Source organism: Gobius niger (genome assembly GCF_951799975.1).
Source record: "Gobius niger genome assembly, chromosome: 3".
NCBI classification, from domain to species: domain Eukaryota; kingdom Metazoa; phylum Chordata; class Actinopteri; order Gobiiformes; family Gobiidae; genus Gobius; species Gobius niger.
Genome location: NC_136854.1, coordinates 14,609,681 through 14,627,917, shown reverse-complemented (window position 1 = coordinate 14,627,917; position 18,237 = coordinate 14,609,681). Strand labels below are relative to the sequence as shown.

At 41.4% G+C, this 18,237-nt stretch overlaps 1 protein-coding gene across 2 annotated transcripts in view; it reads left to right on the top strand.

The window, feature by feature from the left end:
- LOC306961430 (PDZ and LIM domain protein 3-like) overlaps nucleotides 1-18,237 on the top strand; it is a 31,414-nt gene that overhangs the window by 5,500 nt on the left and 7,677 nt on the right. The window contains exons 2-5 of one of the 2 annotated variants that reach the window (XM_079554171.1): nucleotides 3,882-4,033; nucleotides 6,690-6,774; nucleotides 10,761-10,948; nucleotides 15,694-15,815. In XM_079554171.1, coding sequence (XP_079410297.1) covers nucleotides 3,882-4,033; nucleotides 6,690-6,774; nucleotides 10,761-10,948; nucleotides 15,694-15,815 — 547 coding nt within the window. Of the gene's footprint in view, nucleotides 1-3,881; nucleotides 4,034-6,689; nucleotides 6,775-10,760; nucleotides 10,949-15,693; nucleotides 15,822-18,237 lie in introns of both variants that reach the window. The other variant, XM_079554170.1, reaches the window with a different exon arrangement.

Here is an 18,237-nt window from a genome sequence, read left to right as displayed (position 1 = left end):
ATATTTTATGAGGTGGTGCTTGGAGTGAAACGTTTGAAATACATAAAATACAGCATAGCAATGCACGGAATGCGATATTTTGCAGGAAAATAGGCAGCATAAATAGTTCTACTAAATAATAATCTATAGCCCCTTCCAAGACGAGACACAGTACTTGACCCCGGAAGGATCTTTGGAGATTATGACCAAAGTCTAGAGCAAAGTCTGGCGCGGCGGAGAACTGTACAACATCAAGACGGGGTCGTTGGGGGAATTGGAAGCGCCGTAAAGATCCCACGCACTGATGCTGACAAGAAGCAGTCGTGCTATAAAACCAAGACAGCAGGAGGTATCTGAGACATGCTCCTCCATAAATCACTGCCGCCTCTCTCACCACAGGACGTCCTTTGATACAGTCCAGCACTTATTTATAGACTGCTGAGCTCATTGAGAGATTTCCCGAGGAGTAATCTAATATGGCTGTGTATAGGTCATGACCCGAGTGTGGAGCGAGGGGAGCGACTGACCTCATATACGTGCTCCCGAGCGCACTTTGGAACTACGAAAGCCGTGTTTGGTGCTGCTGTAGTAATGATCTCCCACTCGTGTGTCAGGACTCCCACTAGGGGTCACCAAAGCTCATCGCTGGGACTGGGATTCTCGATTTAAAGGTTGAATTGAGGTTGCAAGAATAATAGAGTGGCTGCTTCCAGGGAGCTAAAGGCATGTGTGGATGTGAAAATGATGTTCTTGGACTGGACTTTAGATTTTATACAAAGTTTGGTGATGTTTCACAGTAACTGCACACATTTTGAATCTTATTTTTGAATGTTATCAAGGGCACATTGTTGCCTCTTGTGTGTGAACGAAAAACTTTTTTTTGGTTCTGTGCTGAAGGACACAACTGTGACTGACGCTGAGGTCAAAAGAATTGTAATATTAAAAATGAATCTCAGAATTCTGACTTTTTCTTGGACCACACAAGAAAAAGACCTTTCATTTGTTCCTTTTTGTCCTCTTTACTGTTGCTCTATTCGTCTTCAATTCAATTCAATTCATCTTTTTTATTTGAGCATCTGAGCTCCACAAAGTTCTTCATAGGAAGCACAGTAATCAAGCAAAAGAAAGATACATGCGTAGGTGAATCGCCAAATAGATAAATAAATAACGTGGATATGATGCTCAAAAGGAGTAGGCAGAAGCTTCAGCTTGTTAGAGCCTACCCCCTTTCGTACTTAAGAAATAGATACATTCATTAACTATGCACAAAGAAGATATGACATATAGTCATTTTGTCCTATTCCAGTGACTATACAATCATCAATATTTATGTTACAACATTCTGCTGGTTCCAAGACAGGGAAAGAAAACTCCATAATTACAAATACCCATCACTGCCAATAACAACGAGTCACCAATCTTAAGTTGTACATTTGTTCCTTCTTGTTTTTTGTTTTTTAGTTAAGTACTTTTAATGGACACAATATTATTGATTATGTTATTTACGACCACATTATATGATTGATTAATAAATGTAATTTATTTTATATTTTATGCTATTATATCATTATTGGTTAATTTATTATACTATTATTTTATTTGTATTGTTGCTATTAATTCATAATCAGTCACTTCATTGTCACCATCTACAGCAGACTATGTGACAGTGAGAGCCCTATTCTGTGAGGTGCATTAAAAAGCAGAGTGTGGGTCAGTTGGGAGGGGGCAATGACCCCCAGTCAACCGGCCCAACCCTGCTGCCCTGAGTAGTGACTTAGTAGTGAATGTTAGTAATCTGTGCTGTATGATGCTTCACATGACGAGTTTAATGAGCCCATTGGGAGGAGGGGGGGCCCTTCTCTCCAACAGGTCCATGTCTTGCCTGCCCTGATCCTTTGTATAGTTGAGAAGCAGTGATGGTGACAACAAGCAGCCACAATATTGAGTTACTTGAGGTTTGTCTTTGTTACACTTGGTTTAGTTCTGACACACATCCGTATAAAGGAAAAAGATGTCGGTTCATGTGCAGGTGAAGGGTTTCCAAAGTGGAGGTCAGAGTGGAGTTGGGGCTCACGAGATTCATTCAAGATAGAATTTCAAAAATAATGAAATTGTGTGACTTTATTTTGTAACATTAAATAGCAAATGTTAGTAAGTTACATCAAATAACAATGTAAGCATGTCCTGAATGCCTAGTGAAGGCTCGGGGGCCAGCTCCGGCCCATCAAAAAATCTGGCCTGGCCCACTGGCACTTCCCATAAAAAATAAATAAAATGCCAATGTGGCTATTCGCGACGGATCTGCTATTGCTAATGCGGCTATCGCTAACATATCCTCAGCACTGGCTAAAAACGTACAAAAGTATATTAACACATTGAGTGCCGCGCTGTTTTGGGGATTTAGCTGTTGAGTGCCAACAATCCAGACCATTTTTTATGATATTTGTACCACCACAGCATATTCTGTGTTATATCCATTGACACATGCTACGGCTCGTTTTAAAGGGAAGACTCTAAGCTCTCTGTTTAATTATAAGTGCCTCAGTTCCTGAGAAATCCTAAGCTAAACAGAGGCTAGTATTGATCAAAATCTAGAAACGGAGATAATTGCGTGTTTTATGAAACACTCTCCTTTCTGATTACCTCCTCTCTCCTCTTCTCTCCTCTCAGGCACTAACATTTCAACCTGGATAGACTCAAACAGACAAAAGCAGCGATTAGGAAGATTTATTGACATGTATATTAGTTTTGGCGATCAGACCCCGGCGGTAACATCAATGTATGAAAGTCAGTATGGATGAACAGCTTGTAGTTAGGGATGTCTTCCCCCGGAGGCTGGACACTGGTGGTGGTATGGAAGACCCGTGAAGCTGCAGCAGGTAGAAGCTGTGGATGGAAGAGGCGGAGATGGGGCGGAGGTGGGTCGCAGCACAGCTGGGAAGCGAATGAACCATGATTACTGGGGCTTAAAAGCCGGACCGAGGGCAATGATTGGCTGCTATGGAGGTGCGGCTCTTACGCTGATGGCTGAGGTGGAGGTGTGGCCCTCACGGAAGTGATCATTGGCTGGAGGTCGGTGATGCTGAAATTAGTCTACCAGGTTGAATTAACGCCAAGGCTTCATTACAGGAAAAGTGCCTGAATGTGCCTAGAATGCCTAAATATCTCAGTTTCAAGTCCATTTTCAAGGCCAACATTGTTGACACGCAGATCAGATCAATCGCTTTTTTCGCGTGTGCATTTTAACAGCCTGGTTCTCGGATTGAAGTCTTATCCTGGATGTTTCTCAGTTGTCCTTGGACCGATTTTGACCATTTAAAAACTCAGAGAAACGTTAAAATATCAACTGTTTCGATCTGTCCATGGGAAGCCGCTCTGCTTTGTCAGAGAGTGAGAGAGAAGTCTCAGCTCTACCGCTGTTCGCTGCACAACACCGCATCCCCTCGGACTAGTGTTTTAAGTAGCCATGTGCTTCTTTCAAAATAATACAATAGAGCTGGGAGGGCCTTGAGACGTCAACAGGGCTGAGATAACAAGTGCCGGTCACAGTGAGAATTACATAATACTGTATCTGCCGCTGCTTGCTGTGGTTTTCAAAGGCGCTTAAAATGCAGTAATATAATTCTACTCTTTAGGTTTCATTCTACTTGAACAATGATGGTATTGATATTTTCATTTGTTTATAAAATCTAAATATGAATCCGTTTGGTGGCCATGGGCTTCAGTTCTGTCGGTTCTAATCCTGGCTCTATTTGCCGATTGTCTCTCCCTGATCTTCATTCCCATTCGCTCTACTGTTCTAAACCCCTACACACCAAACAAACATAAGTATTAAAGCGGGAGTCACGACCTGGAAGGTTTGTTAACCCCTGTGTCCCGGCGCCTGTTGTTTGTGTTTTCAGATCACTCCGGGCAGTAAGGCGTCCATGGCCAACCTGTGCGCGGGGGATCTGATCTTGGCCATCGAAGGAGTGCCCGCCTCAGACATGCTGCACTCTGAGGCCCAGAACAAGATCAAGGAGTCCAGCAGGCAGCTGCGCCTCACTGTGGAGAGGTAGGCTCACAAGAAGAAGCTACAGGACGTGAGCAAACATTTAAAGGGCTGATACCTGATTGGGCCTTGTTTGGAGCAGTAGTGAAGTATGATTTATTAATAAACAGCAGGTTGTAGCAGACAAGCCAAGCGACCCGGGTTAAATTAAATTCAACTCATACTGAAAACAAAATTGGAAGTTTGGCCCAGTGTAGAATGTTGAGGATCAAAATAAACCATTTCTTTACAAAGGTTTGCAGAAATAGTTACATGGGTTATATGACCCATGTAACTTTTATATTATAACTACTGTACTATATGTAAAACTTTCCTCCATGTTCGTGCTGGAAACATCTGAGGACTGCTCTCTACTGCCCCTTATTGGCTATTCAACCCATGCTTTTTGGACTTTGGTTAATTAAAGAATGATGGCTAAGGATAATTAAAGAATGATGGCTAAAGATTATAATAAGAATAATGGGCTAAAACACTGGTGATGAGGTAGCATACATGTAAAGGCTGAGGAGGCTAAATACTTCTGCTACTGCAGTGAATAATCTGTGTTATTCAACTTCAGTAAAACACTTTCAGGAAGTATCGGGATTTTGGAAACAACATGTTTACAGTTGGGTGTCCCTCAAGACTCCATACTTGGGTCCCTATTCTTTTTGTACTTAGCTAGATGTATATAAATAAACAAGGTCTTATGTTGTTTGCAAATTATTTTTCGCTTGATTCTGTCTAGGCTGATGATGAGCTAAACAGTCGCTTCGTGGCTTAGTTAAATATAATAATAAGAATAAAACATCAGTTTTATATCGTTCATTTTGGAACATTCAAAGATGCTGAAGATGGGAATAAGCTGTTATTGTGGCCACAGCCTCCTGGGGTAGACTGACTGAAGTGAGGCAGCCAATCTGTGCCTAGAGATGAAGGACAAAATGAAGCAGGTTTGAGCAAAATGTTCGTGTGCCAAATGGCCCTTCGTGTTTCATGTGACCAAAGCCTCGGTTTGTGGAAATAATACATTCATGGGTTTAAAACTTTTAACCGCTTACCTGAGCCTGAACTAAGCACATTTTCTCCAGTTCGGTTTTACCCAAATCTAAAACCTTCTTGACTGGAGCTTACAGCCTGTAGACCAGCGTAAAAACAAAACTGATCCCAGACTTTTCTGACTGCATCGTCGTCACATTTTTGTTGTATTTTTTTAATATTTTGTCATATTTTTTTGCTTTTTTTTTGTTTGCCCTATTTTGACGCTTTTCCCAGAAGCTTTAGATTTGGGTAAAGCCGAACTGTAGAAAATGTGCTCGGTGAAGGCAGGGTCTAAGTGTTTATAGGATATTGTCGTTTTTAATTTAATTAATTAATTAAAATTTAATTTTGGCAAGGTAAACTGACTTAATTGAATTTAATACATTCAAGTAACAACATCAAGCAACAAAAGCATCTGTTTTAGGCATGATGATTATTATCATTATTTTCCCCAACCTTTAAGACAGTTGTTCACCACCTTTCACTATTACTTGACAACGAAAAAAGAAAATATATATGCACTGTATTTCCAATGTAATCACATTTTGGTTTTTGGTTTTTTTTAGCATAAACACACCTGAGTTTGTAAAATGCTGATACAGAAAGTAACATTAGTCAATTTTGCAGTGTGGACAATCTGAATGAGACTGAAATTATCAAAACGAGTTTGACGAACATAGCCTCACTTTATGACATCAGCAGTGTCCAGCAAGTGTTTTGAGTTCTTGAGAGAGATGCAGGATTACTCAAATACAATGATACCATGATACCAACAGAGGGCGTCACAACTAGCGACATATAAACTGAGATATTCATATTACTTTAGTTAGATACAGTATAACATATACAAACGTGCTGTACTTTAGAAGGACATTTTTTTTCTTGCTGTACTAAAACGTACAGACCTCACACAGTTAAGGCCATGAAGACGTCCAAAAGGGGCATATATTATACACACTGAGTTGAACTTTACATGTTTGAAGGAACTAACACGTAAGCCTTTTGAACGGTCAAGGCTGTCCACCTTCTCCTTAACTGTTCCATGTGCATTGTCAAAGAAAACCTCTTCAGTTGTAAGTGGCTTTAAAGGCCTTGTGAACGTTTTCTACACTGGCACATACTGTACATTTTTTCTTGTGAACAAACGACGATCCGTTTCTCATGCACATTTTTCTGATACAGTATGTTGGAATCGTTTATTGTCAGGAAAACTTTGCGAACACTTTGGCTTTGGTTGCTCTCGTCAATGACACAAAACTCTGACCAGTTCTTCATTCATACTGCGTTCATCACAGAGCCATCGCTTTGTTATTATGTTGTTGGATCGCATATTGTTTTTAACATGCTCCAAAACCAACACAGCCCTTGAGGGGTTAAGTCTTTTTTCCATTTGCAAATATTTTAAGGATAAAATGTAAACACCAATGCTGAGTTGCCCAAAAGCAAATTTATAAGCATGAGTTTGGATGCCTTGTGCCGCCCGACATCAGTGAAAAGAAAAAGGTTTACTGAAACAAGAGGAAGCAAAACTAAAACACAACCAAAATCATGCTTATGGAGTAGAAATAACATTGAATTGTGGCTATAATCTCAAATAGAGTTGATTTGGCATCATTTCCATTTTCCGTTTTTATTTCAGGAACGAGTCCAGACTATGGTCCCCTCGTGTGGTCGAGGACGGAAAAGCACATCCCTTCAAAATGAACTTGGAAACGGAGCAACAGGTAAAGCAAGGCATCTATATTTCTACAGAGCAATTCACAACACACACATAAAGTCATTACCAAGCTAGAGTATAAGTGCAAGGATATAAACAAAAAAATAACAACAAATTCTGAATGCATTGACGTTGCTGGGTGCTTAGACTTTTCTTTAAAAGGCTGGACCTTGACAAATAAAATCCAAGCTGTAATTAGTTGAGAGTGAATATTAGCAGAGACTGAAGGTGCTAGATAAAAAAAAAAACACTTTCATATGGCTGCAGAAACACCATCTTCTCAGCTTACAATTGTAGCCCACCAAACTAGACTAAGGGAGCTGAGACTTGAACGTGTCCTTTCTGTTTATTAACAGGGCAGAGAGACTGAGCCCACTAATATAAAAGGGATCAATCAGAAAAGTCCCTGAGCTACACTTGGTTTAGGTTATAAAATACTCAAGGCACAGTCTTCACTTCCTCTAAAGGATTTTATAAAAAAGAAAGTCATACCGAATGACTAGAGCAGGTTGAAGAGGTGACTGCCTGGTGCCGTTCAGGAAAAGTGCATTTGGGGAGCTGTCCTTTTCCTGGAGAGAATGCCAAACCTGTAATACTATTCCAGCTCACATCAGAGAAATGGCAGCATTAAGATCATTCACGACAGCCTTTGAAATGTGGCTGCTGGAAGGTCAATGGTGTAGGTATGGTTTTTAAATGACTGAATTTGTAAATATCAAATATCAGAGGTCGCAGGTGTAACCATGCTGCTTTTTGATAAAGTTTTACTGTGACTGGAATGTTGGAAATTGTAACAAAGAGACCAGAGATGGAATTTAGCAGCATAACTGACACATATACAAACAAATAAATGATTACACGACACTTGAATATATGCCAGGGCTGCAAGCAATAGAAATGTGGTTCCTATGGCGCATGATGAGAATCCACTGGACAAGCCACACAACCAATGATACAGTGTTACAGAGAAGTGGCCAACAGAGAAAACTTCTAAAGCAGATTTTGAAAATAGACTTTCTGGGACACTGTATAGAGAATGAAGGGTTTTAATTGGTATTCCTCACAGGGAAAAATCAATGGGAAGCAAGACAGAGGGCGGCAGAGAACAACTTTCCTCCAGAATATCATTGTCTGGACTGGAATGGACAGCATTAAGATGTTGAGACTGGCACAGAAGAGAGACGATTGGCATTCAAAACCATCACCAGCGCACCTTCCTCAGACCTTTCTGCTAAAGAGCATCAGCGCGGGCCAGATACATTATGTAGAATAGGGTGGAATTGAAAATAGCAATAATGAAAGGATAGAATTGGGATGATGTTGTGCTTGTTGAGACAGAGAGGCAAAAAGGCTTCAATGGAAAGTCCAAAGGAGCAAGGAACTTCAAGAGCCAGCCGCCATTTCCTTACGGTTTCAGGAAGAAGTAGTTCACAATAAGTCCATTCTTAATTTTATAATCTATGTGCCCTACCATGAATGGACCGCATTTGACCACGACACGCTGGGACAGTTCTGAGAAGGTTCTGAGTTCCCACACACTTGATGATACTTTCTCTTTTGACATGGGGCAGCCACATGCATGGGCTTGATACATCTCCACATGCAGCAGATCACGTAATGCAAATGACTTAACTACTTTTTACACATGAGTCTCCAGTGCCTTTCTTTATAAGCCCCGCCTGGCCTCTTCCAATCCAATCCGCTCTACCTACTTCAACTCCCTATCGCAGGTCAATGAAAGAGAAATGCAAGGTGAAAGATTCACAGCAGCCTAGGCCACAGCTGCTGCCCCAGTTTAAGTCTATAGACCCACTGTAAGAGTCCACTAGCATTAACCGCCACACACATGCATGTGACTTTTGTCTTTCACTTTTCTAAGGAAGTAAACACTGCTATAAATTGATGCCAGCTTCAGCTACAGTAAATACAAGCCATCTGGAGCCTGAAACTTGCTTTGACAGAATTTGTCTGGGGCTGCAATTTATCTTTACACAGTGGAGCCGAGTGCTAGCTAACTTTGCTAACTTTCTCCATGCTGTGCACTGACGTCCTAAAATCTTTAAAAGGAATAGGCCAACGTTTTTACTTACTGAGATATATTCTTACTGTGGCAGCACGGGTGGTTAAGGTGGTAGAAATTAAACATAATATACTTAAAAGTAACTAAAGGACCAACAACGCCAGCTTGAATAAACAAGCACTAAAGGACACACAGGTTCGTAATTGAGTAAGAGGCATAGACAGTTCCATTAAGAAAATACAGTATTTCTTTTATTTACTTTGTATTAGGTTCAATAAATTATTTCGTTTCATTTTGTTTCCTCATACCCAGTACCATAAAAACATACAGTTCACAATCTCACGTTGATTTGACAAACGTGGGCACCATCGTTCATTTAGTTTATGGAAGTGCGCCAATGGGTTGACCACAGGGAAGGAAACAACCCAGGCAACAAAGGTACAAAGCAGGAGGACAAAAGGCGAGAAGGCGAGACAGCCATGGTGTTGGGGTGTAGATCTCCTCCGAGCGCAGAGGCACGCGCTGTCAGGACAACCGGAGGAACACACACGGACAAAAGCTAGGCCATCGGCCACCATAGCCAGCCTCTGTACACCGCGGCGCAGGCCGGAGCTGTGAGCCGCCTGCAGCTAACGCTCCGTGACTACCCGGAAGAAGGACGGTGAGGCGGCGTATGTGGGGGCGGTAACAGTGAAAGCAGAGGACCGTAAAGCTACAGCAGGGGCTATTTATATTTTAGGGCTGGCGCCATCTAGTGGCAAGTCCAGCCTGCTACATTACCTTAGCTTAGTTGCGTATCTGTCTGGTCTTTGTGCGTGCGCTCAGTCAGTAGACGAAAGACGCTGTTAGCATTTAGCCTCTCATAGTTCCAAGCTACCAAGCTGTTCCATGTTTTCCCTATTTAAAGACAGTAACGTGAAAAGTTACACGATCCAAGTATAGTTACACAAAATTAACATCTCGATTTTCTTAGCGGATAAAAAGGGGTCTATATTGTAAGGCGTAATAACACCTTATGAGCAGTTCGACGTCTGCGCAGTAAAGTAGAAGTGCTCTTAAAGGAATAGGCCACCGTTTTTACATACTGAGATATGTTCTTACCTTAGCTTTGACGAGTTCTTTAGGACCTGTCTGGTCTTCACCCGTGCCTTCTGTCACATAAACACAGCGCAGACGGCGTTAGCATTTAGCCTCTGCCCCTCTCCACTATAGCTCCAAAACTGGTCAAGATAGAAGCTACCAAGCTCTTCCACGTTTTCCCTATTTAAATATGGTTACGTGAAGTGTTACACTACAAAGTATAATTACACAAAATGAAACAATGTGGATTTTCTAAGCGGATAAAAGGGGGAACTATATTGTAAGGCGTAATAATACCAGGAGTAGTTCGAAATCCGCGCAGTAATCTTCACTTTACTGTGCGGATGCCAAATTACTCCAGGTATTATTACGCCTTGCAATATAGTCCCCCCTTTTATCCGCTTAGAAAATCCACATTGTTTAATTTTGTGTAATTATACTTTGCTGGGAGAGGCTAAATGCTAACAACGTCTTTCGTCAACTGGCTGAGCACACGCACAAAGACCAGACAGGTTTGCATCAACTCGTCTAAGCTCAGGTAAGAACATATCTCAGTATGGAAAAACGGTGGCCTGTTCCTTTAAGATGAAAAGAAATCATGCAGTGTGCACCAAGCTTTAGCTACTTGTTGTGTTAAAGTCATGCTACTCTCTCATTTTGAAATGAAATGAAATATTAATACTTCAGATTATGGCCCCTAGTGGTTTGTGAGGCTCTCTGCAAGTCCATGATCTACGCTTAGCTCGAAATGCCTCGGGAAATCTTACCTCGCTAGTCAGCATGTCATTTATATGTATTTTTAGGACCTCATGCACAATGCCGCCTGAGTCCAAATGTTGACACGTACTTCCTGGTTCACCTTACAGCGTCCTCGATTGTTGTTTTCTGTTCAGGAGTACAAACCTATCGGAGCAGCCCATAACCGCAAAGCCCAGCCGTTTGTAGCAGCGGCGAACATCGACGACAACCACCAGGTCGTCAGCACGGCCTACAACACCCCCATCGGCCTGTACTCCTCGGGCAACATCCAGGACGCCATGGAGGGGCAGATCCGAGGGCTCGTGCTGCCAAGACAAGCCAGGTACACACGCTGGTTGTTGAAGCTCCAAGATTATAAGTGATAAGCATAAACGAGTTTTGTAATTTTAAATAGCCGTACAACTTTATTATTGTTTTCAGTAAAGCCAATTTGACCTCAGACACAGCTCGGTCATGTTTATCATGTTTATGAAATAAAAATCTCCCTATACCTTTAACCAATTTAGTTACAAACTGATTTTTGTTCATATTGAAGGTACTTTAAGGCGACTTCTTATGTGAAAATGAAAGTTGATATTTGACCTTGTAGTGACCCAGGGGCTGTATGAGTGGTTAGTATGACGCCTTTACTTTCGGTGGTCTCTACAACGCTCCAGGTTCAATTGGTTTGTAGGTTTTCTGGTGAGAGGCTCCGTCAGCAGTGAAAACCTTCCAAAGATAGTAAAGACAGTTTAGTTGCTCTAAAAATCCAACATTGAACTGGCACATAGAACCCCAGGTTTTGCTCTGTCAGATTCAACATAACTGCATCAGATCTAATTATTGAGTTGTAGAGAAGGAATAACTTGTGAGCGCTTGCTAGATCACCTCTTGAAGTAAGGAAAAACAGGCGCTCATCGAGATCTGTGGGCTCTTGAATAAAGAAGGATCGAGGCACTCCGTATCCCTTTTGTAGTTTTATTGCCAAACTGATAATTGGGTTATTTGATCACTACAGTCATCTGATTTTTCTAATCATGTAAACCTGGCTTGCTTTGATTGCCATTTTATTGTTGGAATTGGTGAAATTATGGAATTGCTTTGTATATTTCAGAAAACAGTTATGCTGAAGTATTAACTGAGAACAGATTCCTGTGTTCTTTTTCCTGAACTAGAATTCCTTATCTTGAGATACAGGTTTACAATCCAGCCACTTAACCACCAAGCTCAGTTTCATTTCCATTTGCTTTTGTAAGATTGTTCGCGGAGCACAGATAGAAGAGGCCTCTACAATGGTGTATCAATGCTCGAAAAACAAGTGTGAATGTATCAGAAAGTAGTTACTTTTAGTGGGTCTATTTTGTTCCAACCCGGTGAGTAATGAAGCCCCCTCATTGTCATTCACCTGTCTGTCTTTTCAAAGAGCAGGCCATTTGAGTGAAAGCAACGTAATACTCTGTTTTTGTGGAGTCTCATTTCCTTCTGAATCAATGTGACGCCAGCCGACTGCAGGCTGTGACACAATATCACCAGCAGGAGCCAACAAATGCCTATTGATGCTCTTTGTCTAACGTGCCGATGAAAGCAGTCTATAACACAGCGTCTATAATATCACACCAATCAGTGACAGCTCACACAATGTTAGCCCAAAGACTAACTGTGAAGCACATTGTCGTCTCATTAGCCAAAATGGTCACATTGGATGAATAGCGTTAATAAAGGAATAAAAAAAAAACCTGTTGGATGATTATATTTGTGTTAAAAACTTTACACCTTTACACAGGATGTAAATGCTTCACTGGAGAAAACTTCTGTGTTCATAGCTCTGAAGCTAAAGGCTAATGCTAACATGCTATATACTGTAAATAAAGTTTCTTCTTCTAGCGTTAATTTGACGCTAACAGGTGTTAAAGTAGCACCACTTTCTTAAAGAGGGGGTATTATGCTTTTTTCAGCCACATAGCACCAGTCTATATCACACTACAATGATGACGAAACCTTCTGTTGGTCTGTCAATGCAGTAAATTAGAATAACTGCCTTGTATAAAATTGCTCTTTCAAAATGGCGTAGCAAATGACTTGAAATAGGCCTCTGTCTCTTTAAGAACCTCTGACCCTTTCCGACACGCCCCCTCCACACGCTGTCTGTGGCATCACAACAACACTGCGCTCGTTGTCTGCGTACAGTATTGAAACTACGATCGGTGCATTTTAATTTTTATTGTTGGAAAGGACCTACTGTTTATCACTTTGTGAACAATGGCCACACAGGATATTATTTGGAGACGAACCTTCCACACCGGACGCTTGGAAGGGGCTCTTGCCTGAATAATAACTGCTGTTTGGAGGTTATCTCTTTGCATCTGCCATGCCCTATGGATCTCTAACTATACCCCCATGGACGACACCAGGATCTGCAGGAGCCCATACGATTCAAAAGACGGACATTATCTGTGCAGGTGGACAATGGTTTTTCGAGGTTACCCCGTTAGCTTGTTATAATCGACTACTGCTCATTGTTGATGAAAAGTCTGTAATAAACCACAAATGTGTAAAGCCAGGCTCATTGTGTGATCATCGTAAAGGCTGCTTCGAGTAGTTGCCGGCTTTATTGACGTTATTTGTGCATAATATGCTGCCTGTTTTCAATGAATGTTGTGAAGGTGAAGGTTGTTAGCTTGTCGCGGCTAATAGTGCCTTAGCTCCGGGAGAAAACCACTCGGCTACGACTCACTGTTGATGAAATGTGAGCAATAAACTACGAAATCAACAAGCCAGGCTCCGTGTGTCATCATCATAAAGGCTGCTTCAAGCAGTTGCCTGTTTTAGTGACGTTTTCAATGCATAATATGCTTGTATTCAGTGAATTTTCCCGTTAGCTTATCGCGGCTAGCTTGTTAGCTCCGGGAGAAAGCCACTCGGGTATGACCCATTGTAGATGAAATGTGAGCAATAAACTTCCAAATCAACAAGCCAGGCTCCGTGTGTGATCATTGTTAAACGGTTCTTTATGTGTGCGGTGGTTTTATTGACTTTATGTGTGCATATTTCTCGTTTTCACGTGATGACTCGAGGTTTAGCTTAGCATTAGCTTTCTCCGGAGGCTCTGTGCATCATCAAGGCCCAGCGCAGAACCAGACACTGAAATAAGTGTTCTTGTCACCGGTTTTAATCCTGGGTGTTTCGGTAACAGAAACACTGATGTGTGTCTTTGTAAAAGTCTGCTGTGGCTCCGGTTCACAACACATGGAGCTAATCCTCCATTATGACTCTGTTTACATCTTAGGGCTAGACACTGCGGGGAGGGGGTTCTGCTGAGGAGCAGTGGTTGGTTACTCGGCTGGTGACGAAAGGTCGGAGGCGTATCCTGGAGGTCGAGGGCGTTTCCTGAAGGAATCAGGCGTTTTATCCCTAAAATGGCCGCCATCAGAGTTTCTACAGATTACTCGAAAATACGTGAATGTGCCAAGGCAACACTTCAGGCATGGTTTTAATGAGGGAATGACTTAATAACATGATGTAAAGCTTGAAAAAGTCGATTTTGCATAATAGGCCCCCTTTAAAAAAAAAAAAGACGAATCAGTCTTGGCTTCACATTTATTGAAGTTTTTAAAATCTGATTTTACTTTAACTAACTTTAAAATGTGGACAGGAAGTAGTCTTTACCCGCACTGACCAACAGGAAGTTAGCCAAAAACACTGACTTTGATGTTATTTATGGGGCAGGTTTACGTTGACATTTATTTTCTTTGTTTTCTTTTCTTTTTCAAATCCCTGGCTTTAAAAACATTGCTACCTAAAAAAAAGATTTCAGCCCGATAAGTCTTGGCCGTGCTATCTTAGAACATTTTCCCGCCATCAAAGAAAACAATATTCACAATATTTTTAGGCATGGTCACTTTTTTGTTTGCCACAAAGATAATTTTATTCGATATGGACTTAACACATTGAGTACCAAAAATGGAAAAACTTGTTTTGTTAGTTTTTTTTAAATTACGAAACTACACTCTAATACAGTATATGTGTGATTTTGGTAGCTCTGTGATGAACCGAAGTGAAATAAATGACCATCAAAAACTTGTGAAAAGTCACTGTCTGGACATTTCAAATTATTGTGTTTCTTGGTGTTGCAGCGAACAGCTGTGAACCTGCGCACAGATCGAAGCAGTTGAGATTTTAACATTTCTCAGAGTTTTTAAATAGTCAAAATTGATTGATTGATTGAAGGACGGCTGAGAAACATCCTGTTAAAGTCTTCAATCTGAGAACCAGGCTGTTTAAATGTACACGCGATCAAAAGCGATCGATCTGCGGCAACACGCGGTGTTTCAAAACGTGTCAACAATGATGTCATTGAAAACTGATTTGAAACGGACATTTTCTGGCTTTTGCCTCTTCCTATTACGTTAGTGTCACTCCAGAGAGGAGAGAGGAGAGAGGAGAGAGATGGAGGAAGATGAATCTAGAAAAAAATCTGTGATTTTGATCAAAACTAGCCTCTGTTTAGTTTTGGATTTCTCAGGAACCGAGACACGTAGAATTAAACAGTTTTCACCTACAGAGAGCTTAGCTTTTCATCTTTCAAATGAGCCCTGGCATGTGTCTATCGTTAGTCATAACATAGAATACACTGTGGTGCTGCAAATATCATGAAAAATGGTCTGGATTGTTGGCACTCAACAGCTAAATCCCCAAAACAGCGCGGCCTCATTGTGTTAACAGTAGCACTGGACAAACCAAAGCAGGTGTCACCAACCTGGGCCTTTTAGGGTTATCCCTTGAGACTTTCTCTAAACTGTCATGGTCTGGGGCAGTGTTTTCCAACAGGGGTACAGAATAATTTCAAGGGAAAGTTTTTCTAATGTTTTTCATTAAAAGATTTGATTTTGAGAGTATGTTAGCTTCATTTTGAACACAAAACACTATCAAATACTGAATAATCTTAGTTTAGTTGGTCACTTTTAAATAATATTGACCAGATCCTCGAGGTAGGGGGTACTCGGAGTATAAATGAGTGACTCAAAGGGGACGCAAGACAATTAGTGCTGACCTTTGCTTTTTGCACGTCTGCCCCTTGTGTGTGCGCAGCCCGCGGACGCTGAGCAGCATCGAAGACTCGGACGTGTACCGCATGCTGCAGCAGGACCACGAGGAGCAGCTGGAGCCCAGGCAGTCGGGTTCATTCCGGGCCCTGCAGGAGTTTGTGGACAGTGATGGTAAACGCTTCCTTTAACCGTAGAGCAGCACATTTCTGTAATGATTTGGAAGAAGAAAAAAACATTGCACAGTCGGAGAAGCCTATCTGTAATGTTATTTTGGAATCGACTTTTGGAGGAGCTTTTGATTGCAATGCTCAGACACCGGACACCACGTTGTGACGCACTCTGTATTTTCTTGCAAAAAAAACTAATATGCGTCTTTAAAGTGTCCCTATTGCGTTTTTTTTTGTGCAGGTGTTGTTATTTATAGAGTAATAATAATAAAGTGCTGAGATATTTGTGAGCGGGGACAATTTCCTTTAATATTTTAAAACATCAATTAACAACCAAAGAAAATATTACGCTTTACGAGTTCACCGGGACTTAAGATTATAATTTTTAAAAGACTGAAAAATGTACCACTAAAAGCACAAACCACCGTTGAAGGAGACACTTAACATTGGCGGTAATTTATGCTGAAATGTTTACGCTAATTACGGATATTTACTATGGTATACTCAAGTGTGTCTTTCATTCAGGTGCCAACGAATATTAAGCAGATACTCTTAATCCTTTTCCCCTATTTTGGTGCTCTGTATTTTTCGTCTGAGTGCTCTCTGATGGAGAGGCTGTTAGCAAAGCTTTTTACTCACAAATGAAAGAGCCTGTCATTGAAGAGACATGGAGAGGAGCAGGGTTCAGTTTTGATAACATATTCTAATCCCGTTTCAGTTTTAGCCAAAAAACACTTCAACCTGAAAAGACTCAGAGACAGAGGGCCAGATAGTATAGGATAGGATGTAGAGCAGACGAGTGCGCAGACGGGTGGCGCTTCTTGCAATCTTCAGTGTCATACCTGCCGCAAAAAGTGGGAAGGCCATGTTGTGGTGCCGCCCCTCCCCATGCTTTCCCCAGACCGCTGCTGCGGAAGGCGGTGGGTTGTGGGGGGGGTTGTCCTGCGCAATGTTTAACTCATGGACTGCCAGCCATTTTCAAATCAGAGAGCTCCCTAATGCCAGAGGTTTTTCAGGATTTTGACAGTTTTTCAAGACCCACAGAATATTTAGGTCTAGGTCATGTGTCAACACAAAACCCACCAAAAAAAACATTAGAATCTCTTCTTTCATCTAAAAAAAAAGTTTGTTTGTACCTTTTTCCATTCATTAGTCCATAGAAAGTAGGTTAAATCACCCAAAATGCTGTTTTCTGACCAAAAAGCTGTGAAAACGAAAGAGCAATGCTGCCACCTAGTGACTCAATAAAATAACTTGTAGTTCTTTTATTGAGTCACTAGGTGGCAGCATTAGTCAGCACAACTAAGATTTTAACACCAGACATGCTCAAGGCTTTGCTGCAGCTGTTCCCATTGAAAAACCTAATTGACGTCTATAAACGTCATTGTCAGTCAATGAGTTAATAAAGATGAAAGAAATAAAACTGTCCCTCCGCTGCTGCAACCACTCGCTGCAGATCCAAGATGAGCGGGCGGGGAACGAAAGTCAGCAGCCTCGCGTTGGACACAGTTCGGATGCGCAAAGTTATGAAATGTACAGGATTTAATTGATCAGAAATTGTCATATTGGCTGCGGAGGAGTTGCAGAGTTATGCAGTAGTTGCAAGAAAACTGTAGCTTATTGGAACATTTGTGCCACAGCTGCAGGATTCTTGAAGTGGCTGAATTGGAAAAACAAAACAAAAAAGTTTGCTTTTCTCCCTGTTTGTGAAATGCGCTTCTTTCTTTTGGACTGAGCTGTACATAAGGAGCAACAATGTAAACGGAACATGAGGCTTATAACAACGGCCACCGCTGCTGCTCTTCATTCATCAGGAGGTAATCACTGACACACGATGGAAATGCCTCCTTAAAACGCAGATTAGACCTGGTGTTGTGGCACTTGAAGACATGTGTGGTTTATTTATGGAAAGCTGTTGTTGTTTTGGTGTTTCAATTTGACGTTGACATTCTAAGGAAGAATACAAAGCAGGGCGATGTAAAGAGGAACATAATGTGAAGGTTGCCACAGAAGACCAGCGCTCCGAGTGCTCCTTGTAGTGAACCCAGGGTTTCCGTTAGCCGGCTGTAGCCGGCTTTTGGCCGGTTTGAAAAGCAAATGGCCGGTAAAAATAATTTCCATCGGCCAAATTGGCCGACAGTAAAAAAGTGAGAAAAAATAGAAAAATATATTAAACATGTCACCTAAGTCAGTGACTAACATAACAAAGTGTTTTCGAGACAGGCCTAAATATTAAAAAAGGTTCAATATTTCTATCAAAACAGTTTAGATTTACGCCTTTAGCCCGTTTTACAAAGCGCAGTGGAAGCGTCATCATCGCTGTCTGGATATGTAACGCTTTTTCTTCGTGCTTCGTCACATTTTCCAAGAAAACGGCAAACTACAGGTACATTTACTTTTATATAAGTGTGTTAAGAACT